This window comes from Xiphophorus couchianus, chromosome 6, assembly GCF_001444195.1.
Source record: "Xiphophorus couchianus chromosome 6, X_couchianus-1.0, whole genome shotgun sequence".
Lineage (NCBI taxonomy): Eukaryota > Metazoa > Chordata > Actinopteri > Cyprinodontiformes > Poeciliidae > Xiphophorus > Xiphophorus couchianus.
The window spans coordinates 3,837,702-3,860,246 of NC_040233.1; the positions used below are offsets into that span (position 1 = coordinate 3,837,702).

The window sequence follows — 22,545 nt, forward strand, 5'->3', positions numbered from 1 at the left end:
TTTTTAATTATTTCTCAATATGGTGAATACTTGCAATTAGCTATGACAACCTACAGTATATCATCATCATCACCTTTACTAAAGACACAAGCAGTTCCATATAAAGGTGCAATAAAATCAACTGAACCTCACTGAAGATCGTGAACGTTTGAGTTCAGATCCAATCACTTTCTGCTGCTTCCCGAGGCGTTTGTCGCCGAATCGACTGCGGCCCGTTTCCGCGCCGCGGAGCGTTTACTCACTGGTGCAGGAGGAGTCCGGCGGGTCGCTGTCGGCGCGGTAGAAGCCGTTCAGGCAGGGACAGACGTTGGCTCCTCGTGAACTGGTGCGGCTGTTGGCCGGGCAGGGAGCGCACGTCCCCTCGCCGAATTTGGATTTGAAAGTCCCGGGGATGCAAGCTGGGTGGACGAGAGAGAGAGAGAAACGGGAAAGGACGATAAGAAGCGGGAAAAACAAAACGCCGCCGTCGCTTATCTGGAAGCCCAGCAGCTGTCACATCAGGACGCATCCACCTGCAAAAAAACGCTCAACATTTACAAAAGAAGCATCCGCATCGGCGTGCGCTTAAGCAGAGGGACTTATCTGTGCTTCTTTTTTTTTTTTTTTTTTCTTGCATTTGCTTTTTCATTTTCATCCTCTGTGCTCGGTGACATTAATCTCCCCAAACATGGAGTCGCGATGACAGCAAAGTTTCATGTTGAAGATGAGGGGACAGGGGATAAAGATGAAGACCGACTGCTGACAGGAGATTGCTGTTGTCAGACAAAACAAGGATGGAGAATGCTTGTGTGAAAAAAAAAAAAAAAGGGATCCACCCCATAGCCATCAATCAGTGTCTCCTGGCTCCTCACGGCTCTCCAAAAACCGCGCCGCTGAATACAAACGAGGGCCTCGGCGTGCATGCAGAAGACGCTCCATAATAAGCCCATAAATCAATCCAAATGAAGGGACATCAGAACAGACATGAATTAGCTCAGCCGAGTTATGAGGAGAGTATACAAAGTGCGGTAATCTGAGGCGATGTGTCCAAGAGATTAATTTAAATTCCTAAGTGTCGGGCTGAAAGTTGGCTGATATTGAGTCTTAAGGATAAACCGGCGTAAGCCCAGACTAAAGAAGGATTTTGATAAAGGGGATTAGCAGCGAAAGGTCTGGATAGATCTGCCTCGGGAGCCGCTGGTTTTACTGTTCGCCACATTCCTAACCGGTGGTGTAAAAGTGGGGGAGTCTGGCAAACATCTGTCCTGTCAGCATGACGGCTCATAAAACCCAGAGAGAGAGAGACACAGAGAGAGAGAGAGGAGAGGGTGATTAAGTAGTTAGGCTAAGTGGGCTTTCAGTTTCGGCTCCACCCAAAGTCAAAACAACGGCATGATTAGAGAAGCCAACAGCTAACAGCCCTGCAGCGGCGTTGCGCAATAAAGCTCGCAACAGTGACCGCGCTTCCACTGCGAATGCGCCCAAAACTAATGCTGAAAAATAAAACACAAGTTTGCATTGGCGGTGTTCCCATTAAATAACAAAACATGATTAAAATCAGATGTGAATTAGTTTGTTCACACGAGAAGTCATTAAAAACCATCATCCTCCCACCACTTCCTGTCGTCGTCTTCTTCGTTTCCACCAGCAGTAACGTCCGGCTGTCGATCATGTGACTCGTGTGACGCAAAAAAAAAAAAAGTGTTTCCACTGCAGTGTTCTGAAATACATTAATTTTGAAAAACCACCTTATACTAGTGCAAAAACGTTTTCGGAAAAAAAATGTGCTTTTTCCAAATTGCCATAATTCCATTAAGCAAATTTACTATCGTAATTCCAATTTGAGCAAGTTTATAGTCAGTCAAGAAACTACACGTCAACTTCAATCCCAACACTTCCAGCTCTAGTTTATCTTACAATTTTGTCCTTTTCTACCAGAAACCATTCATTGTAACCATTAATTAACAGTTAATGTTTTTCTGTAGTTAAGCAACTGCAGAACCTGCAAAAGTAAAAATAATATATAATCTAATTGGCTATGAAAACTACATGACTGCAAAGCTGAATACATCGAGTATGATGCATGTGTCAAACTCAAGACCTGGGGGCCAAATCTGGTCCGTTCCCATAACTTTTCTCGATGTCAAGTTATAGTCCACATTTAAGATCATATGTAAGCGCAAAACTAGCAAAGTTCCTTGGAAATATTTTTAAATTAGTACCACAAAATTTTAGATCTTTAAATTAAAGAACAAAAAACTGTTTTTAGCTGAATATTTTCTTCAATGGAACATTATATTTCTAGACAATGGTGTAAAAAAAAGCATGCAGTTTACAATCAATTGGTCAAAATGACTTGATAAAAATTTGCACAACACCGTGTTGCCTCTGCCCCCACCTGTTGCTGCACACGGAAAATCAGTTAGCTAAAAAATTTGCCACTTCACTTGTTTTTCTCACTTAAAGCACAAACAAATTCCCAAGTTTGGAAATATTGAATGATCCCGAAAAGCACAAGACTTCAATAGAATTGAGAGTCAATTCTTAAGGATTCTGTTTCTGTTTCATCCATCTGCCTGTTGTTTTCACTCACTTCTCCTTGTAGGGTCAGAGGGGACCTAGTGTCTGGCCCCACCGGTTATTGGGGCAGTTATTGGGTTCACCCTGGACAGGTCACCAGTCCATCACAGGGCAACACAGAGACACGGGACAACCGAACATACACACACACACACACTCACACACAGCTTAGAGAGACGAGTTAAGCTATCAGCTATGTTTTTGGACAGAGATGAACCGATCCAATACCAATATCTGAGGTTTAGGATCGACTGACATCGATCTGAAAAAGAAAAATTGCTGAACTGACTTACAATGTTTCTTTCTTTTTTTTTAACCCAGACATAAATGTACTGACTTACAAATGAATTTTGTAATTCTGCACCAGAACAGCTCACACAAATACACCAACAGCTTCACAAGTTTGGCCAAAACATGTAAAAACAACTTTAATTAGTTCAGTCAGTACAATTAGTGGAACAGCCCATTTAAAATAATTAATAAAGAAACTGACAAACACAATAGGTTGACCATCTTGGTCAAATATGTAAAAATAAATTGCAACCTGGAACCTGGTCATCCCAGCAGTCAGACACCCACACAGCCCACAGCAGTCAGACCGGTCAGCGCTGACAAGGAGAAACTGCCCCAGAGCCCCCAACCATTAACCCGCCGCAGCGGCTGGAGCGCTAAAGCGCCATATGAGGAAGGGCAGAGTGCCATCCCATCTGGTGAGACAGCCCAGAGAAGTTCCAAGAGGAAGAGGGGTTCCCACCACAGCACAGCGCAATCCCCACAGCCCACTGCTGGCCCCACGCCCCCCACAGAGCAAAAGGCCAGCCAGTGACACCGCCAATGGCTTCTTCACACCACCAGTGCCCGCCAAGCGGCCCTGGGCACAGAGGTAGGAACAAAAGAGAGGGCTGCATGGGATCCACACAGCGCCCAGCCTCATCACAGCATCGCCCAGGTCGCTACAAATGGAGACCGTAGCCAGAACCCGCCCAGAGTTACCAGGGAACCCCTGAGAGGAGTCCAGCAGGAAATGAGAATCTTTTACAGTAGATTATGAGAAGTTACTTTAAATCGTCGGTTGTCATTGTGGTAAACAAAGTACTCAACTATAGTATCCGAGTAAAAGTTTACTCCAGTTAAAGCACTGGAGTACTTAGTTTTGAAAATACTTCAGTATTCACAAGTACAAACAGTACATTGCTGTATGGTTTTTACAAAACCTTGTAACTTGCTAAAACAACGTATTGACATGTAGAACCTCTCTGCTACAAAACATCTACGCCACTTTAAGGGGCAGTGTTATATATTTTCCAGCCATCTAGTGGCATTTTACAGCAGAGTCAAGTAGCTACGTTAACTTCAGTTACAAAAATGCTGTGAACATCAAAAATTACTTTAAAGAAAATTTTCTGTAATTTAACGCCTTGAAATTGGGTCTCTGCCTCTTTAAGAAGCTACTGTTCTTTCTGAAACTGCCTCCAGTAAATCATCACAACATGGCTCCTCTATTTAACCCTAACAACATTTTTACCAACGTTTCAGTGAAGAAAAGCAGCAACAGCAGACTACAAGTCTGTGCTGAGCTTAAAGGGATGAATTATAAGTTCCCCAAAGAATAAATACTCCAGTAAGGATACTCAAATAAAATTTATTTAGGTATAGCACTCAAGTAATTGCACTTCATTAGGGTTAGAAATTTGACTAAGTATAAAACAGGCCAAAAATAATCAAATGTTGCAAGTCATACAAATGGATCTAGGGGTCTAATGACATTCACTGTCCAGTGCAGGGCTCCACTCAGCTCACCTTAAGGAAGACACCAAGTGAAGCGTGTTGTGGCGCAAGTTCTGCTTTCATCTCCTCGGTCTGCCCCCCCCCTCTGAGTGTTGACCTGCCTTAATCAGTTTTTGTTTGTATGCGACCGTTGCCAGTCTTGTATGTTATGGTTACGTAAGCTGCAGCAGTGTGCAGAGAAGAGACAGAGGAAGGACGCAGACTCGTATATCCATGACGCGTGAAATGTCCGGCCATCTCCATTTTGTACCCAAAACTTTGGAAAACGACCAAAACTGCAACGATGCAAAGCGCTCAGCATCCATGTTTTCTTCTGCATGAAACAAAGCCCACCATTATTTCCTTTAGTTTATTTTCCTCTCATTTCTTTCGAGTGTCTGCTGAGTCACAGCCCTCCCTCCCTCTCTCTCTGTCTCTCTCTCTCTGTCTTGTTTTAATCCATTAACCTCTTTGGAGGGCACGGTGATTTTCCTGTTTTTGATCCTCCATTTCTCCCCCTATTGTCTTTTCCCCTCTCCTCCTCTCTCCATCTCATGCGGCGTTTGGCTCGGAGCGGCCAGACGGAGGTAAGGAATGAAACGTCTGAGTGATTAATGTCGGCGTGGCGGCGTTGGCTCGCGTTGGTCTGAATGGTGTTAATGAGCGTGGCCGCCTGTAGATTAACTAACGGGTAGGCCGCCGAGGAAATTACACTTCCTCATCACAAGCGCTGGCTGAAGCCCTGGAGAGCTTTTTTTTTTTTTATCAGGCTTCGGCGGCAAGCTTTTAACCTTGAGCAGCCAAATGGCAACGAATGAGCTCTCCGGCGCGTGTTCAACACCATTTCTCACGCCCAGGTGAGAGAAGGTTTTGCGTGCGCCGTCTCTGACTTCCTGCCGCCAGCTGCCATTTTCATTCCCCTCCTTTTAGCAGCTGTTTCTGTCCGCGCTTTGGCAATTCACACCTCGTCCCCCCCCCAGCGCCCCCCTCTCCCTCCGTCTCTCCCTCCCCAATGCTATCTCTCTTCTCTGGGATTCATCTTCCCATTCTATTATCTGCGTTTGCCTCTGCGAAAATGTATTGGCTCTCGGTTTTGTGCCATCCGACTATCTTTCTTTCCCTCCTGTCCCGCTTGCACAATATTTGTATGCGGCTCTTCTCTGCAACACCTCATTAATTCATACTCCTCCCCTGCCCCTCTTCCTCCTTCACCCCCCCCGCGTCCCCTCCACCCCCTTTCAGGAGCCACACAATAAATGCGAAGAAGAGGGCACAGGCTGAGGTGACTTGCATTGAGCATACAAAGGAGCTGTAGTTGAACAAAAGTCAAAACGAATAAAAATAAAAGTTAAATACTGTACAGGGCGTGGTCCGCTTAGAGCTGCGGAATGTAACTTTTAGAAAAAATGCTTGCATCATGGCTAATGGCGGAGAATCGACTTATCGTAAAAGTAAAAACGTTTCTCCGCCGTCATCTGTGGCTGTGCTAACTAGCCTTAGCCTCTTCTTCTCTTTTGACTTTACTGGCTGTTTCAGTTTACACTACCGCCACTTACTGAAGAGGAGTGTGAGCGAGAATTGAAAGACTGAACAGTTCTGATTCTACAAGACACCGAAAGAAAATGCTTAAAATTTCAAGTGGGATTTGAATTTAAGAGAAGAAACTCAACTAAATTAAATTTCTCCTTTTCACAACAGGCTCTGTGGTCAGGAAGAAGTGGCAGCATAACAGAGAGCAAAGGGGTGGAAGGGGCGGGGGAGGAGCAGCGCCACACAAGATTGTGTTTGACAGCGCTAAGACACGCCTCCTAGCTCTGATTGGTTGTTTCTATTTAGAACTGGGAGAAGGCAGAGGAGCTTGATTTTATTTTTTTTTTCAGATTGTCTCATACCAAACTGTCACAACAGTGATAGTTTCAGCAAACATGCAAAAAAGAAAAAAAATATTTTATATACATTATATACTGCAGTTTTATTAAGAATATTTTTTTTAAAAATGACAGTATGAGGCCCTGCGCACATAGAGAGGAGCTCGGTATGTTTTTTTTTTTATAAAAATATGCATCCACACAAACTCTGCAACACTCCCAGAGAATGACCGAAGCACACAGAATGTCGCCAGGAAGCGGGAAAGAGAGAGAGAAAGATGGAGCTACGACGTCATTGATTAAAAAAATAATGCACGGCCACATGGAAACATGAAATCGCCACTTTGAAATGTGCTCACTCTAATTCTGGTTTTAAAAACGATCGTTTCTAGTTTCGTAAAACTCCAAAACCGTGTGAACCTGAACATCTGCAGACGCACCTAAAACCGTCTCTTTCTTAACGGGGCCTAAAAGTTACAAATATTTCGTCACATCATTCCCTCAATCTAAAGCTCTTTCAACCAAAGAAAGTGAGATTTCTCTTGCTCTATGGATCACAGTGTAATCAGCGCTGCTTCCTCCCCTACATATTGCTACTCACTTCCAGTCAGTAGGCAGAGAGAACTAAACTGAATTTTTTCCCTCACAAGAAAGGGAAAAAAAAGACTCTTAGAAAATGTTTCTGGTTTAAAAATCATTAATAACATGGAATCTAAAAGAAACCTGCTCACCGCTATTATGAAGCTATTGACATAGTAACACAGGTGTATTATTTGCGATAAGCACTTAAACACTACTGAAAACATTCAGTAGGTGTTTATTCTATTCTGTGTATAAATATTAAGTAAACACATTAAAGAAAAAGGATTGAAGTAGAAATACATCAGATGTTTACGTTTGTTCCTGAAGGTCACATCATACGTCAGAAATTAAATATTTTTTGATTTAGATCAATTATGATCACAACAATTATTTCTATTTGCTAAATACCTGAATAACAAACTGAAGTTTTAAGATACCAAAATCACTAAACTTTCTAACTTGGGAACAAACCAAAAGAAGAGGCTGTCATTATGTACGGTGAAATGAACGGCTGAAGAGAGGAAGAGGCCAGCGTGACAAAAGTCAGATAAAATGTAAAAAAAATTTTAAAAGCCCGTGTAAAGTTGGCAAATGCAGTCAGAAACAAAATCCTTAATTTTTGGAGACGTGTTTCCCAACCTTGGTTCTCAAGGCACTCCGCCCTGCATGTTGGAGATGTTTCCCTGCAGTTCAGCAAGAGTTTGTTAATGACCCATCAACTGAAATCAATGTGCTGAAGCAGGGAAGCATCTGAAACATGCAGGGCAGCATGCCTAGAGCACCAGGGGTGGAAGAAACTGCTGCAGTCTGATGCAACTAAAGTGTAAGTGTTTGACTTTAAGGGCCATCGCTACTTTTGGAGGAAAAACGAGTAAAGATTGCAAAAGGTGAAGAATGGGATAATGTTGTGTGGGTGTTTTGCTGCAGGAGGGACTGGTGCACTGCATAAAGTAAATGGCAACATAATACAAGAACATTATGTGGAAATATTGAAGCGACATTTCAAGACATCAGGCATGAAGTTCAGGCTTTGGCAGAAATGGATCTCTGGAAAGGACGAGGACCCTAAGCTAACACTACATTACTTACAAAGTAACTTAAGGACAACTAAGTCCGTGTTCTTAACATTAAAAAGTTTGTGGGAAGAGCTGAAAAAATGCATGTGTGCAAGGAGGTCTACAAACCCGACCCAGTTCCAGCAGTTCTGTCAGGAGGAATGAGTCAAAGTTCTACTCTGTTGTGAGAAGCTCATGGTAGAAAACCTACATTTGACCCAAGTCAACCCACCTTAAAGACAGTTCTGTAACATGTCAAGGAAATCCATCTTAAACTTCTGATCTTGTCTATATTTATTTCTAGGTAGTTGGATCAACTGTCAGTTTTAAGTCAAAGCAATTCTATACTGTGAAAGGCCAGTGTGTGGTGAAAGTCCTGTGCTCTTACCCTGGCACTGTGTGCTGTCTGCAGAGGGTTCATAGCCGGCGACGCAGGTGCACGAGCCCACCGGAACCATCCACTCTCCGTCCCCGTTGCAGTACAGTTTGAGAGGGACGGACACCTCCATGGCGTTGGCCACGCAGGCCCCTGGCGCGATCACCAGGGAGGTGGCTTCTGCACCAGTGGCGGTCTCAGGGAAGACGGCGAAATTGGCAATGGTGGTGGAGCACTTCTTGAAGAAAACCCTGACTGAGATGAGCGACATGCAGGCCCCCAGGTCCTGGAAGGCCAGGTAGAAGCCGGCCTTGGACAGGGGGCCGAAGCTGCGCACTTTGGTGTTGATCCTGCCGGCCTCCAGCAGAGAGAAGCTCTCGTCCGGAGCAATAGTATCCACCTTCACGTAAGGGTTCTCCCTCCACAGGGGGCTGCTGTCTGTAGCCATGTCCCCCTCTGACTCGTAGTAAAACAGATTAAAGGTCTCCTTGCAGGAGCCTGGGATGTTGGGGATGCTTGCGCAGTCGCGGACAGAGAACTTGAGTTCCACGTAGACTCTAAGCACTCCCCTGCGGGGGATGAAGTCTGTCCTCAGCCAGTTGTTCTGGTTCGGCTGCCGGACGTTGCACACCTGGTAGGTTCTGATCGGGCTCATGGAGTCGTCGTATCCGCTCACTTCCTCCCACTGCGAGAGGAAAAAAAATAAAAGACAGAGGAACTCGGTCAAAGCAAATCCTAGTAACCTGACTGGAAAGCTAACGAGTGTTAGTGATTGTAGATCGAAAAAAAGGGGCAATTAAATTTCTGCCAGTAAAACTCTGAAGTTTTGAGATTAATCTCAGAAACTTTGTAGAGAAAACTTTGCAGTTGAAACTTTTTCACTTTTCAAACTCTGAAATTTCCAAGTTGTGTTTTTTTTTTTTTTTTTAGAACATTTGAGATTAATCATAAAATTTCAAAGTTTTCTGAGTTACTTTTTTTCCCCTAGAGAATTTCTGAGATTAATGTCAAAATCTTGGGAGTTTTTCTAGCAAATGTTCAACTTTTTACTCTCAGAAATGTTGACGTTTTTTTCTAGAAAATTTCTGAGATTAAACTAAAAATTTCTGAGTTTTTTGGCTTCGTTTGGTTTCCTAACTACAATGCTCCTAATATGCCATTGTTTAACCCAGACTCTGGACTTTAGTCGCTTAGAAAACCCTAAAAGATCTCAAATGTTGTTTGTTGACATTAACTAATGCGTCCTAATGCAAGCTGCTCAAGCATGGAAGACGTTCAAAACAGTCCTGTGGCGCTTGGAACGGATTACAAAAAAGAAATGACACACACACACACACACCCCTACACATGCACATACACGCCGACACACATTCCCGCAGCATGCTGTGTGTACACGAGGCCTGTGAGGAATAATTTGCAGCTAAAACGCTTCTAATTGCATGAATCATTCAGAAAATTCCAATCATTATGGGCTATTAATAGATAACATTTTCCCATTAAAACACATTTCACGCATTCTATCTGTTTGACTAGTTCCGATGCCGAGCGCGTGCCGGAGGTCTGCGGGAAAGAAACGGGGGGCGGGGCGGGCACTCTTCTTCGGCTGTGATCACAGCAAAATGTGTCGATTTAAAAGCTTTATCAAATCCTACCCTCAGTAGGACGACCTGTCTGTAAATCTGACGCGGCGCAGTCGACTGAGCTTGAGGAACGAGATTTGGGTCTCTCACACAAACGGCACTGTTGAAACTCAAACGTTCCCGTGTGCCTTTAGTGAATGGAACTCCGTCCGTGTGATCGGGTCCAGCGGTGTGATCACTGCGCACTACGTCTTCATACGCATGAAGCATGACTGCATGTATTTGCATATATTAGTTCATAAAGCTGCCACGCTCAGCCGAGTTGGAGCTCAGGAAACGCTGATTTAACATCTTAGATGATAAAATTCAAGTAACTTTTGACTTTGTGTTTGCATTTATAAAACAGTGATGACAATACAGTTTCACATTGCCTTGCAAAGGTATCCAGGCCCCTTGAGCTTCTGGATTTTGTCTCATTACAGCCGCAAATCTTAATATATTTTATAGGAATTTATGTCAGATGTACACAGTTTGCTTAATTGTGAAGTAAATCTTTGAAATGACTTATCTTGACTCTCTTTACTCTGATATCCCTGAATACAATCCAGTGCAGAGAAACAGCTTAGCTTCCCATGGTAACAGTGGAGGAGCTGCCAAAATACATATCTCGGGTGTGAGAATCTGCCAACGAGACATTATTGGTGCACTTTGACTTAAACGCATTAGAAATATGGCACAAAGAAAGTCAGTATTGTAAAAACCCATAAGAAGTCTTGCTTGTCAGATTGCCATGATCAAACATGTGGATGATGGTGTTTTTCGAGGACGATACTGGAAGTAAACTTCTTATGCCTCGTCTCTATTGGTGTAACTTAACCGGTTCTTCCTCAATCAGCCCTGCCAGATTCATCTCCGTTTGCAGATACTGTAGTTCTTCGTTTTTTGGGTGGTTCAAGCTGGATCTAGTCGGGTATTGTGCTCAAGCAATTTGATTGGCAGTAGACTGCATCCATTGGTTGACCCATAGATGTACATCAACCATATCCACATCTCAACCACCAATCCACAACAAGACCGTAGAAGCTGCTAATCGATCATTCCATTGATAAACTTGGGGTCCAAACATTTTTATGAGTTGTGGCAGAAGAATAAATACAGCATCAACTGGACGGTGCAACCCACAATGAACAGATACACAGAGAGATTTTGGAAAAACTTTCCACCCAAAGGTAAATGCGCAAAAGACATCAACAACCCATCTCCAGCTTATCCTGCTAAGCCCAAAAGGGCCGGATGAGCCGGAGATGGGCTTTGCACTCAAGCGATTTGTTTGGCAGCAGTCTGCATTTGTCGACTGGCCCGTAGAGTTATGTCAACAACATCTCAACCATCATTTTCAGTGATGGTTCAAGCTCCAACTCAATAGTTTGTCAGATTGAACCAATCAATGACTCCATGGTCAAACCTTGAGGTCCAAACCTTTTTAATCGACTGCGGGGGAAGAGAATGCCTTGCATCAACTGGACGGGGCAACAAACAACTACAGCGAGAGATTTCTGGTGGCCCAAGGATACACGCTCCACATGACATCAATTGACTACAGCTGCAGCGTGCTCACGGCCCGCCAATATGCACGCCCACATAGTGAGGAACACACTGCCCATGAAGGCGAGTCCAACTAGAACTGGACCAGACAGTGGCTAGTCAAAGTCCTGACTTAAATCCAACTTTGATCACATAACATTTATGTTTACAGGTGTTCTCCGTTGAATTTAGCTGAGCTCGAGCTGCTTTGCTAACAAGAATGGGCAAAGCATCTAGCTGTGCAGGGGTGATAAAGATTTGCAACTGAAAATTGGTCCTACAAAGTACTGTACAACACTTTTTAAGACTCTTAATAATTAATAAGTTCATAGTTATTCATTTGAATGTGTGGGAATACCTTAGCAAAGCACTATATTTGTATTTAACAGCGATGTTTATATACAAACTAATATTAGAAGCCCTAATATATATTGTCCACTGGTCAATAAATTTAGTCCATTAGGAAATAACCTTGTGAGACGTCAATGTTTCTGTTTTTTTCCCCCCTTCGGTTCCCAGTTCAACTGAATGCTTCGTTTCCATAACAAATGACTGCCCCAGAAATTGATTATTTCAACTGGAGGGAAAATAATGCATAACTCATCTCACGTCTCGGGGCTGCCGGGCAATTTATCCCCAAACGATGAGCCCAAAGAGTCGGCATCAGACGTCGTAAATCACCGGCAACACGTTGACGCGCTACCTGACAAATATGATAATTGCCGGCCCCTGAACGAACGGGCTATGCCGGGGCGTGAGGGGAGCGAGGGTGGAGGGTGAAGGGGGGCGGGGTGCGCTGCCTCGCCAGTCCTGACATATGACTTCATGGATGCCAGGACATTCAGGAGTGGGCCGGAGTAAAAGAAGGGGGGGATTGAAAAAGGAAAAAAAAAAAGGGAGCTGGTGGAGGTGGTTTCCATGGCAACCCAGCATTTCCATTGACTGACTTTGTGCTCACGTAGCGAAGACAAATTGCGCCGGCCGGGTGTGGGGGAGGTCTGTCAGGCTGTTAGCCCTGGGGTCAAATTCATGTTGTTTTATTTTCTCACAATTCCTACAGGGGGTATCAACTGAAAACCCTTAATTTCTGCCTGTAATGCACTCCTGGGCCCGTATTATAAAAGACGCATGCTTCCAGGTTGCCAGGCCCTCTTTCCTGGGGAGAGACGGAAGCTGCGGCCCACCTATCTAGTCCTCACATTAAGGGGATTTTCTTCCGGCCTGGATATTTGCTCATTTCGCGGCACCAAGTACAATCTACACATGCAAACTCTTGCACTTTTTTTTTTAAGGACTCCAGAAAGATGTACACACTGAAATCTCACATTTATTTCACACAATGTCGCCGTGTGCTTTTTACTGTCCAAGAAAGTAAACATTCCCTGCAAAAACAAAGATATAAAACAGCAGGGAGGCTCGCTGTTCAAGGCAGATTGGGCTCTATTAACAGACAAATGGAACAAATGCTGCTGGAGGAGAAGGAAGAAAAAAAACAAAACACAATGCACAAAGCAAATTAAATGCATAAGCACACTAACTCTAACTCACCCCGCTCTCTGGAAACGTGGTCCAAGCCAGCTCTGTGGTAGCCCACCGACTGTCCATGAGGGTTTCTGCAAACGGAGAGTAGGAGGGAGGAAACAGGAGCTCAAGTTAAATGGTGTGAGGGGGGGGCTGCACAGCATTAAAGACACACAAGTTCCCCAAACAAGACAAAGGAAGCAGGTAAGGCCTGCTCTCCCTCTCCATCATAACCTCCACCCACATGCGCTCACTTTATGAAAGCGCTGACAATCACAGCAGATCTGTGATGCAGCCTAATTAAGCCTCTGTGTTGCAGGTGTGTGTGTGTGAGTGTGTTCACGCCTGGCACACACTCCTCTGTCCTCACTCATTTATGGAGCTCAGAACAAAGCGTCCTCCTGGATGCCTTCAGTGCGAGTTTGACTTTGTGGTTCAGAAAGGTCTGATAAGCTTTGGAAACTTTGGCCCAACAGCCGGCGGCGTTGGAGGCTAATAGTTGCTAGCATAAATTGCATTTAGCATTTTAAATAGCTCGTGCCTGAGCTTATGCTGGTGCCACCTCCATAAGGACAATCTCTCTACATTTGAAACTCGCCTCACATTCAGGTTGAAGCTCTATAACAACCGTTTTAAAAAAAATATGTGGAATTGTCATTGAAATTGTAAATAAAAAGGCAAACAACAAGCAACCCTGCCCCCAAAAACCGGCTCGGACAAACGTCGGAGGAGCCCGGATCAGAATCAGTCACCAGGGGCCACCTGGCCCGCCGGTCCGGTCGGTTCGGCTCACCTCGGAGGAACTAACCCCGTTTACAGCCGCAGCGTCACCGACTCCCATTGTTCTGTTGCTGTTGCTGTTGCTGCATAATCAGTGAAACAATTACACTTTCTTCATGGAGACTCAATGACACGGCGCCTGCTGTGCACCATTTGCTCACAAGTTGTTGATAACAGTGAAGAAGGAGGAGGATGTGAGAGGGCTAAAATAAATAACGTGCTCTGTGTAGAGCAGCGGAGGAAACGTGGTTCTGTTGTGGCGGCAGACCGGAGTTAGCAAACAGTGTCTCGTCAGCTTTTGTGTGGTACTGATAGGAGGTCGGTAGGTTGAAGCAGAACTTGCAGTATCTATGTAACCGTGGTAATCGCCAAAGCTTTTCTTTGCTTCACGAGAGAGAGAGACTTGGTCAGAACTAGACTGGATTTCTGTTTGGACCAAACAGAAACTCAACAGTATGACTACAACAAGCTACAGATAAAACTGAGCATCTAAATTTTATCAACTGGTTGAAGCCTCGATTTTATTGGCTAATTCAGTCTGTGATTTAATCTCAGTGTAAATAAATGTTGAGAACACTGGAGGGCAAACGGCATCGTGAAGACCAAGGAACACAGCAGTCAGGTCGGAGGTCGGTTCAGTCCATCATCTGAAAATGGAAAGTGGGCGGCACAACTGCAAAGCTGGCAAGATATGGCCGCCCGTCTCAAACAGCCAAGATTGTTATCTTGGAAGAATAATATATAAACAGGATAACTCACATGCTACACAAAAAGCCATCAGCTATGTTTCCATCTAATTGTCGTGTGGCATTTGAGCAAACTTTTAAAATGACGCAAAAAAGAAAAAAATCCAAAACTGCTAAATAGGCATGTTTTCATCTACTGGTTTGGAGCGAATCAACCACGCTACGCAAAGCATAACTTTGTCGGGTGTTGACACTCGGTGTGGCTGTAGTAAGCAGGAAGTAGCATGGACCACACATCTCATAAAACTCAAGGGAGTCCTGCCCTCCAGCATGGAGATGTGGATTTAGATTTTTCCAAGTGTCATGCCTCTGGTAAGGCACAGACCCACCAGCAGATTGGAGTGTTTGTTACGTCACGACTTATTTGGAAAAAGCTAGTGCGTTTTAGCGTACTAGCTTATTTTCTGAAAAGCCGAAAACGACCTCAAACCAGCTTAAAAACTTAAAAACCTTTTTTTTTTTTGTAAAATTGAGGACTTTGTTTCAAATTTAGCCATTTCCATCAACCTTTTCTAATGCGATACTTCAAAATGTGCATACAAAAATAATGGAATTGAGGATAATGTTGAAATAAAGTTTGTCAAGTCAATGAATGGAAAAATCAAAAAATTGAAAAAATATACTCTGAAAACCATAACTCTGATTTTTGGTCCACACACGAAACATTACGTATTTCTATAAACTACCATTGTATATCGCTTTTTCTTTCACTAGATTATTCTAGGTCAAACAGGAAGTGTACTTTCAGCATTAGGTGTGTTGTTTTCCTGTTCTTCTGTGTGTTTAAAGTTCAGAAATACCGATGTTGGGATTTTATTTACTGCATTTGTTTGTTTTTTTTAATTAGTATTTTATCAGCCATCAGACATTTTAGTTGAGAGATAAAGCTTTAAACAATCAACGAGAAGAGCTTTGTGAGCTCATTTCTATTTTAAGCTGTTGTACTTTTACGTCTGCTAATGAGAATTATCTGACAAGAACAACACCAAAGCCAGAGGAAAAAACTCTGAAATATAAAGATAGGAAGAGTATAATTAGTTTTTCAACTGATATTGTGACACAAGCACTGTAAGTCTGACCTCATTAATTTAATTGTATTGAATACAATTGAAGACTTTATTTTGAATGCACATCCAGTATAATTTATATAGCTGCAGGCTGTATCTATACATATATATTTTCCAAAAAGAAATAGAAAGAACATGAACATACTGAACTCAGCCTTTTTGTTCCACAGTCAGTCAAATGATCGGCTGTCCTGTTTAAGCCACACTAGTTATATGTAAATCCAAACAAGTCTACATGTACCTACTCATATGTACATCCAATCAAATTTTTATATACATTTTCATTAGACTAAAAGTTACTAACATTTTGGATTGGCCCAATATGGTTCTGAACTTAAATTCATGCCAGGAGCTAAAAGTAAGGACAATGGCAAAGAGGCATTTTTGCCTCCACTTCCCTTTGATAGACCTCATGAAATAGCCTGCTAGCTAGCAGCTAGTGGTGTGAGGTTGTGTTGCGTTCCACCAAGCCAGTCTAGGGGTGCATTGCAATAGACGATGAGGGAATGAAGAAACGAGACAAAACTAAGATGTAGTAAATTTATTTAATGAAAAACTAATGCAATCTAGAATTCAAAGGAAAAACCTAACTAATCCGGATCCTTAAATCCCAGGTTTCTAACGATGAGCCACCAGCACTAGCTAGTGAAGGAAACACTGGTCCATTCTCCGTCCAGCCACAAGCTGGAACAAAATGAACAACCAGTTCTCTAGAACAATAGCCACAAACCCTTAAACCCTTTAGTAGAAAGAACCAGCACTCATCCTACCACATGGGAACAAAACAAAAGGCAAGTCCTGAGTCACCTGGACTTTTGTGGGCAGCACACCAGCTGCCCACAAAACAACCAAAAAACAGGTCTCAAGCTACACACATGCTGGCCAAATGGCCAAATGGCAATAAGATCAGTCCCACACTCCGCTTTGTACTCTGCTCATTAGGGGACACAGTGGAACCAGCTGTGCCTGCTTCAGCTGCAGCAAAACTAGGACCTAGCTGGGTGTCTGGGGAAATGAATACATTTTTATGTGTTTTGGCCTTTCATCCACTCAGAAACTCTGTTCAATGTTACTAAAAACTTCTACAAATCACTATAAAGCTCATACCAAAGTGGAGATTTGAGTAACTCCAATATTTGTGTGCATCGCGCGTAAAGAGGTTTTAGGTTCCCGGACATAACAGTCTGCAACAAATAATGCACCAAATAATCCACATACTTGCTTTGACACGATTCCCAATAGATATCGTCTTGTTTCATCAACTTTATATTCTAATTATACTCTAATTAAAAGTAGTTCAACCTATATCTCTGTCCACACAAATGAACCTCCTGCCATGTTTAATCCCTAACAGGAAGTCATGATTGTTTTGAAGCAATCTGATTGGCTGACATGGATTTTAGCTTTGCGCTACACTGCCCCCTATGGGCTTGGCATGTTTAACACAATGCAGATTTGTGTTTATCCCGTGTGGACGAAAACTTTTCTGAAACAGATAACGTAAAGACTTTTTTTTTTTTTTTTAAAGATGTGGTGTAGATATTTGTATTTATTAAAAATATGTGTACGAGAAGGAAGACAGAGTATTTACACACATGCAGGCACTGGTGCATGTAAAAAGCTATTTTTCAGGAGTTGGCTAATAGTAATATTACAGATATTTACCGATATATTTCACTACCATTGCAGCAAGATAAAAACAAGTATCAGTTGTTCATATAGGCACAGTTTTATTTATCAGACAGATACTGATATGTTGAAAAATTACTAATATCGGCCGATACTGATGTTAGTGTCGATACATTGTGCATTGCTACTAAAAACCCAAACAGAACAGCTAAGGAATGAAGTAAAGTGGAATCTTAAGTCAGGCTTTGTCATCCAACATCATTGCTTAGTAGGTTACTTATAGTCAAAGTACCACATTTAGTGGTGGTTAATAGTAGTGCTATTATGCCATGTTTAGTTTTTTTCTACTTCTGCACACATTTTCTTGAGATTTTACGTTAAACCGACACCAAGCACGTTAGCTCTGCCCGTATAGCACACGTAAAACTGGCTGCATCGTCCCCCGTTTCCGAATCACGTCCCCTTCAGCATATTATATTCCACGTTGGTAAAACAATGAGATTAAACGCTCTGGCGGTGTTAAAATGAAAAGCAAACAGACAGTTGAGAAAATGTGAAGGTATTCCTCGGCAAACGGCACCTCGCGGGGACCGGCGCGCCGGGGAAGGAGATAAATCTCAGCTGATTCTAATGACTCATGATGATTTACTGCGCTGTGTATCGCTGAATCCCCACTGTTCCCCACTCTGAACAGCTCATGTCACTCATATGACTAATTAATGCCTTGTGATGCCTCAGCCACCATCAATAATCGCCGGGTCACACAGTCAGCATGAAGATGTTTGCCTCATATTTCTATAAGGACAGGAACTGAAAACCTTTTTTTTTTTTTTTCCTAAGGAAAACGGCATACTACTTAATGAATAACACTACTATTATTGCTACTAACCACCAGTAAAGATGAAACACAAAATAGTCGATAATAACATAACCTTATGTCAGCTGTAATTGCAGATAATGTTGAGGGGTATGAATTATATATTAAGGGTGCGATTTAAAGTCGAGCTGTATTTTTCTTTGAACATAATGGCCTCTGGAATATGCTGGAAGAGAAAAACAAAAAAAATCCTCATTTCAAAAGACTAAGCATACCCTACTATTGTTGTTAATAGAAATTCCCCTTTTTTCCTCAGCAGGATGATTAATAAGTAATATTTATGCACAAAGCAAACCTAAATTTACATTAAGTGCCGTTGCTCCGCTTTAAAAGCCTTTTTCGTTCCTTCATGCTTGTCTGCAGAAGGGAATGAACGACAGCAGCTAATAACCTCAGTTGTTAAACCCAAATAAATGCCTGTGAACAAGGCTGTTTTACTGATTAGCACGGCTTGAGCCAGGGAGGAGGAACTAATCAGCGAAATCAGCGCCTGTTGTCTCTGCTTGGCCACACTCGGGCCTCTGCGGCGCACCAGGCGAGCGGCCGCTCCCGAACGGGAGCCGACTTGCCCCCCCACACCTCAAGCGGGCGATCTGGAGCGTCGGCCCCCACCCGTTGCCTTATCTCTCCCAGGTGCCCTGAGGCAATGGAGGCAGAATCAGTCACCCTCAGCAAACCAAAGGTCTGAGCTGCTGCTGCTGCTGCTTTAAGCGGACTTCGTTTCGAGGCGCACACAGAGGCTGCAGGCCTGACGCCGCTGCCTCCGTAAAAGCTGGGTTTAAGACCCCGTGTGAACAGAGGCAACGTCAAGCCCGTGCGGCTGTTGTGGGTTAGAGCTTCACTGCTAGCAAAAAAAAAAAAAAGTTAGGTGAATTCAGGAAAAATGGGACACCGAGTTAAAATGGGACAAAACAAAGGCTGGAGCACGATCTGTCTGAGCTAGACTTGCTGAAAAGACTTACTTGATGCCAAGGTGTGAAAATGTCGGTACAAATGTTTGCAAATCTTTTGTCGATGTTGCGGAGTTTCCCTTAAATAGGAAATTAAAGACACACAGGAATAAGCTTGTTCACTTGATAAGTCATTAAAAAACATGGCAGCGACGGACGGAAACAGTTAAATGAAATATATTCAGAATAGCACTCATCATCTATCAGCAAATTTAAGAAATCTCAGAATAGTTGTATATGAAATTTTTTACAATAAACTAATTCAACTGCTAAACTTTTGCTAGTGCTCATTTAGCACAAATTCTTCTTGTTTCCAATAGCAAAACACCAAACTAGGCATATCTTGACAACAAGTCTTTGCTTCAAAACGGGCAATTCAAACACGAATGTAAAGAGCATTCAGTGTTTCAAGTTCAGGACTGAAGCTTGCCATTTTAGGATGACTTTTTGCAGGGCCCTAAGCTGGGTGGTCATTCAAAAGCAAACTGGACCATTTGCTTTTGAATGGTCCAAAAGCAAAACAAGTTGAAGCTTTTGGAGTGGTTTAATCAAAGATCCGATTAGGGCGTAGAGGTTTGACCTCAAGCAGGTCATTGATGATTAAAAACTGTTCAGTGTGACTCAATTAAAACAATTCTGCAAAAATGAATGGGCCAAAACTCCTCTTTATAAATATTAAAGACACAACATCGGTTATCACGAATGCTTGATGGCAATTATTGCTTTCAAGGGTTTAGCAACCAATTTTTTAGGTTTAGGGGTCAATTGCTTTTTCACATAGCATCAGGTTGGTTTGGATTGTTTGTCCCCTGAATAAATTAAACCAGCATTTCAGGTCATGCTGATGATAAAAAACAAACTTTAAAAAAACCTGTATATGAAAATGAGTAGAAAGAGAAAAGAAAACGGTACAAACAGTTTCTAAACAACCCCAAAAGAGTAAGTCACAGCAGACGGTAAAGAGACTGCTGATGTGGCCTGGAAGAGGTTTTTATCAGTAAATATCCTACCTGCAGCTGATTTTAATGGCTTTAATTTAATGAAACAGTCATTAGATTCTGAGCAAACTCTGAGTCAGAATCAGGACGGAGACGAAAGCCGCTGCCACCTGAAAACAACAAGTACTAATGCAAACGCTATTTTATAAACCTACAAATCGCCCTCACATTTCTATTAGAGTTATTTACAGTGTAGTCGACAGTTCATTTTAAAGACATGTTACTCTGGCCATATATACCAGCCAGTTATATGAGCATATGTATAAATGCTTTTGTACGATGCACTATGACACAGTAAAGTAGAGGTTTGCTCGGCGCTCAGAGTCTCTGTTGGTTTACGAATCCTACAAAGTCCTACGAAGTTCTCATTTTTACCCCTTTTTCCTACAAACCCTTCCTGTCAAATTGCTGATTAGTAAAGACCTCCAGTGCCAGATAAATCATTTTTTAAAACGCGTCATTTTGCCATTGTCTGTTGGTTTCAAACTGAATAGCCATTAGCTAGGCATTAGCTTCCAAGCTAGCCTCAGTTTCCTCAAAGTGAAGATGCTAAAGGACATATCTACTGCTAGTGAGGTATCCTTATTGCAATAACATATAAAAAATATACTACTATTTTTGAAACATTTCCACTTTTAGGTTATTTAGTAGTTTGCTGTCTTTCTCCTTTCCACAGTATTTTGGCTAATAGGCCAAAATAGGCATCAGTGTGACCACAAATAGTATTATGTAAAATAGATATTTTGGAGCTTTACACCATGTAATGTTATTCCCTCATTAAAAACTCATGGAGTGTTACTCTGATCCTGTCATGCATGTTTGAGAAATCAATTAATCTCCATGGCAACCATTCAGCTGTGCAAAACGCCTGGTTGGACTTAGCCCCGCCTTCAAGACGCAGCTCCTCCTCAGAGCTGCAGCTTTCAAGCTTCTGCCACACAGAAGTTCCCCCACTGCAATTCCCCCCATTCAACTCCTTCAGACTAGCCAGCCCTAATTAGCAAACATCTGTTGAAACTGCGCATCTGCTGAGTTCATTACGCTTCGGTGGAACGCTGGCATAAACTTTGTTAAAGTTTTAATAGAGGAGCCATGCTGTGTTGACTTCCTGAAGGCGGAGTTTCTGGAAGAGCAGGAGCTTTTAAAGAGACAGAGGCCCAATTTCAAGGCGTTACAGTACAATTTCTTTTAAGTCATAGTGAACATCAAACAACTGAAGACAACATGGTTACTTGATTGTGCTGTAAATTGGCCCGACGTGTCTGGAGAATAAATACTGCCCATTTAACACAGCTGTCAATAATATTACTGTTAGTATTATTGTTATAATGAACAATATAATCTGGTACTGTGCCTAAAAATATGCTTTACCCTATAGTTCTAAACTATCAGCTATTGTTGAGCTAATTCGTGTTGACCTGATTTTTGTCGTACATCAAAGGGGATTCTTAATGTTTGCAGCTACGAAATCATTTCTCCACACTTATTTTCTCCAAGGTGCATTTATTTATTCAACACATCCCTATTTATCCATGTAATGTCCTTTCATCTTATGCGGCACTTATTTGACGGCGTTTAGGAAAACGTGCCGAACGAGGCCCTTTTTTCGCAGACCTCCAGAATCATGAAAGCCGTTAAAACCTCGCAGCCAACACGAGAGAGGATAATGACGCCTATCCTCGAGCTTAGAGCCGACTCCCGGCTCATGGGCCGCCGTAAAACACTGAAATGGCAGCATAAAAAAGGGTTTCCGTCAGCCAGTAACTCTCCTCTCCAAAGCGTGTCGACTCGCTAATTCCCAGAGACCAGTTAAGGTTGAGAAAGATCCCATTTGTTCCACAGTTCTCCCCCCTTTCCTGGTAAATTTACAACACCCCTGAGATAGGCAGAACTGCTACAACTCAAATCCAGATTTCTGGTCCCCCCCCCCCACCACCACCACCACCTCACTGCTCTCCACCTCACTCATAAAGCTGCAGCAGAGGTGGAGTCATTCACCCCCTGGGGTAAGAAAACAATGCAGTAGTGGGAACTTTAGAGCATCACCACTAGTGGCATTTAATGCTGTTTTTTTTTTTTCTTCTTTTTTTCTGATCGCCTGCTGGAGCCAAAATGCCACACAACTCTGTATTCTTCAAGTGCTTGGGGAGCTCATGCATGCTGATGTTTTATTCACTTTGTGAGAGAGGAGGGTTGGGGGGGTATGATGAAAGGGGAGGCATCCCTTGTATCGCACTGACACTTGGAGCCAGCCAGCAAACACATGAAATATTCACGGGGGGAAGAAAAAAAAAAAAAAAAAGCATCATCACCATTGATCAGTGACGATCAACAGTCAATGAAGGGGTAAAATAAATCCAGCTTTTAGGCATTTGTAGGAGTGTCAGGGTGTGTTGGGTTAAGGTTTTTTATAATGTCCTTTAATGAGATGACAGGGAAAGAACTTTAGTTTTTTTTTCTTTTTTCTAACTATTGAGCATAAAGTTGCACACTATCTGCCCTTCCCCCACCTGTTTTTTGCACACTGTCTCAAAAAAGGGCTGTACTGTTTTCTCTCGCTTACAGGAAAGACAAATTCTGTTTTTTTGAACACATTTCTTGTTGCT

General features: G+C 42.7%; 1 protein-coding gene across 1 annotated transcript in view; it reads right to left on the minus strand.

Annotated features, from left to right (window-relative positions):
- ephb3a (eph receptor B3a) overlaps nucleotides 1-22,545 on the minus strand; it is a 66,717-nt gene that overhangs the window by 39,255 nt on the left and 4,917 nt on the right. The window contains exons 2-4 of the mRNA XM_028020627.1: nucleotides 12,920-12,984; nucleotides 8,220-8,892; nucleotides 243-398 (exon numbers count right to left, since the gene is read on the minus strand). Of these exons, the coding sequence (XP_027876428.1) occupies nucleotides 243-398; nucleotides 8,220-8,892; nucleotides 12,920-12,984 (894 nt within the window). The remainder of the gene's footprint in view (nucleotides 1-242; nucleotides 399-8,219; nucleotides 8,893-12,919; nucleotides 12,985-22,545) is intronic.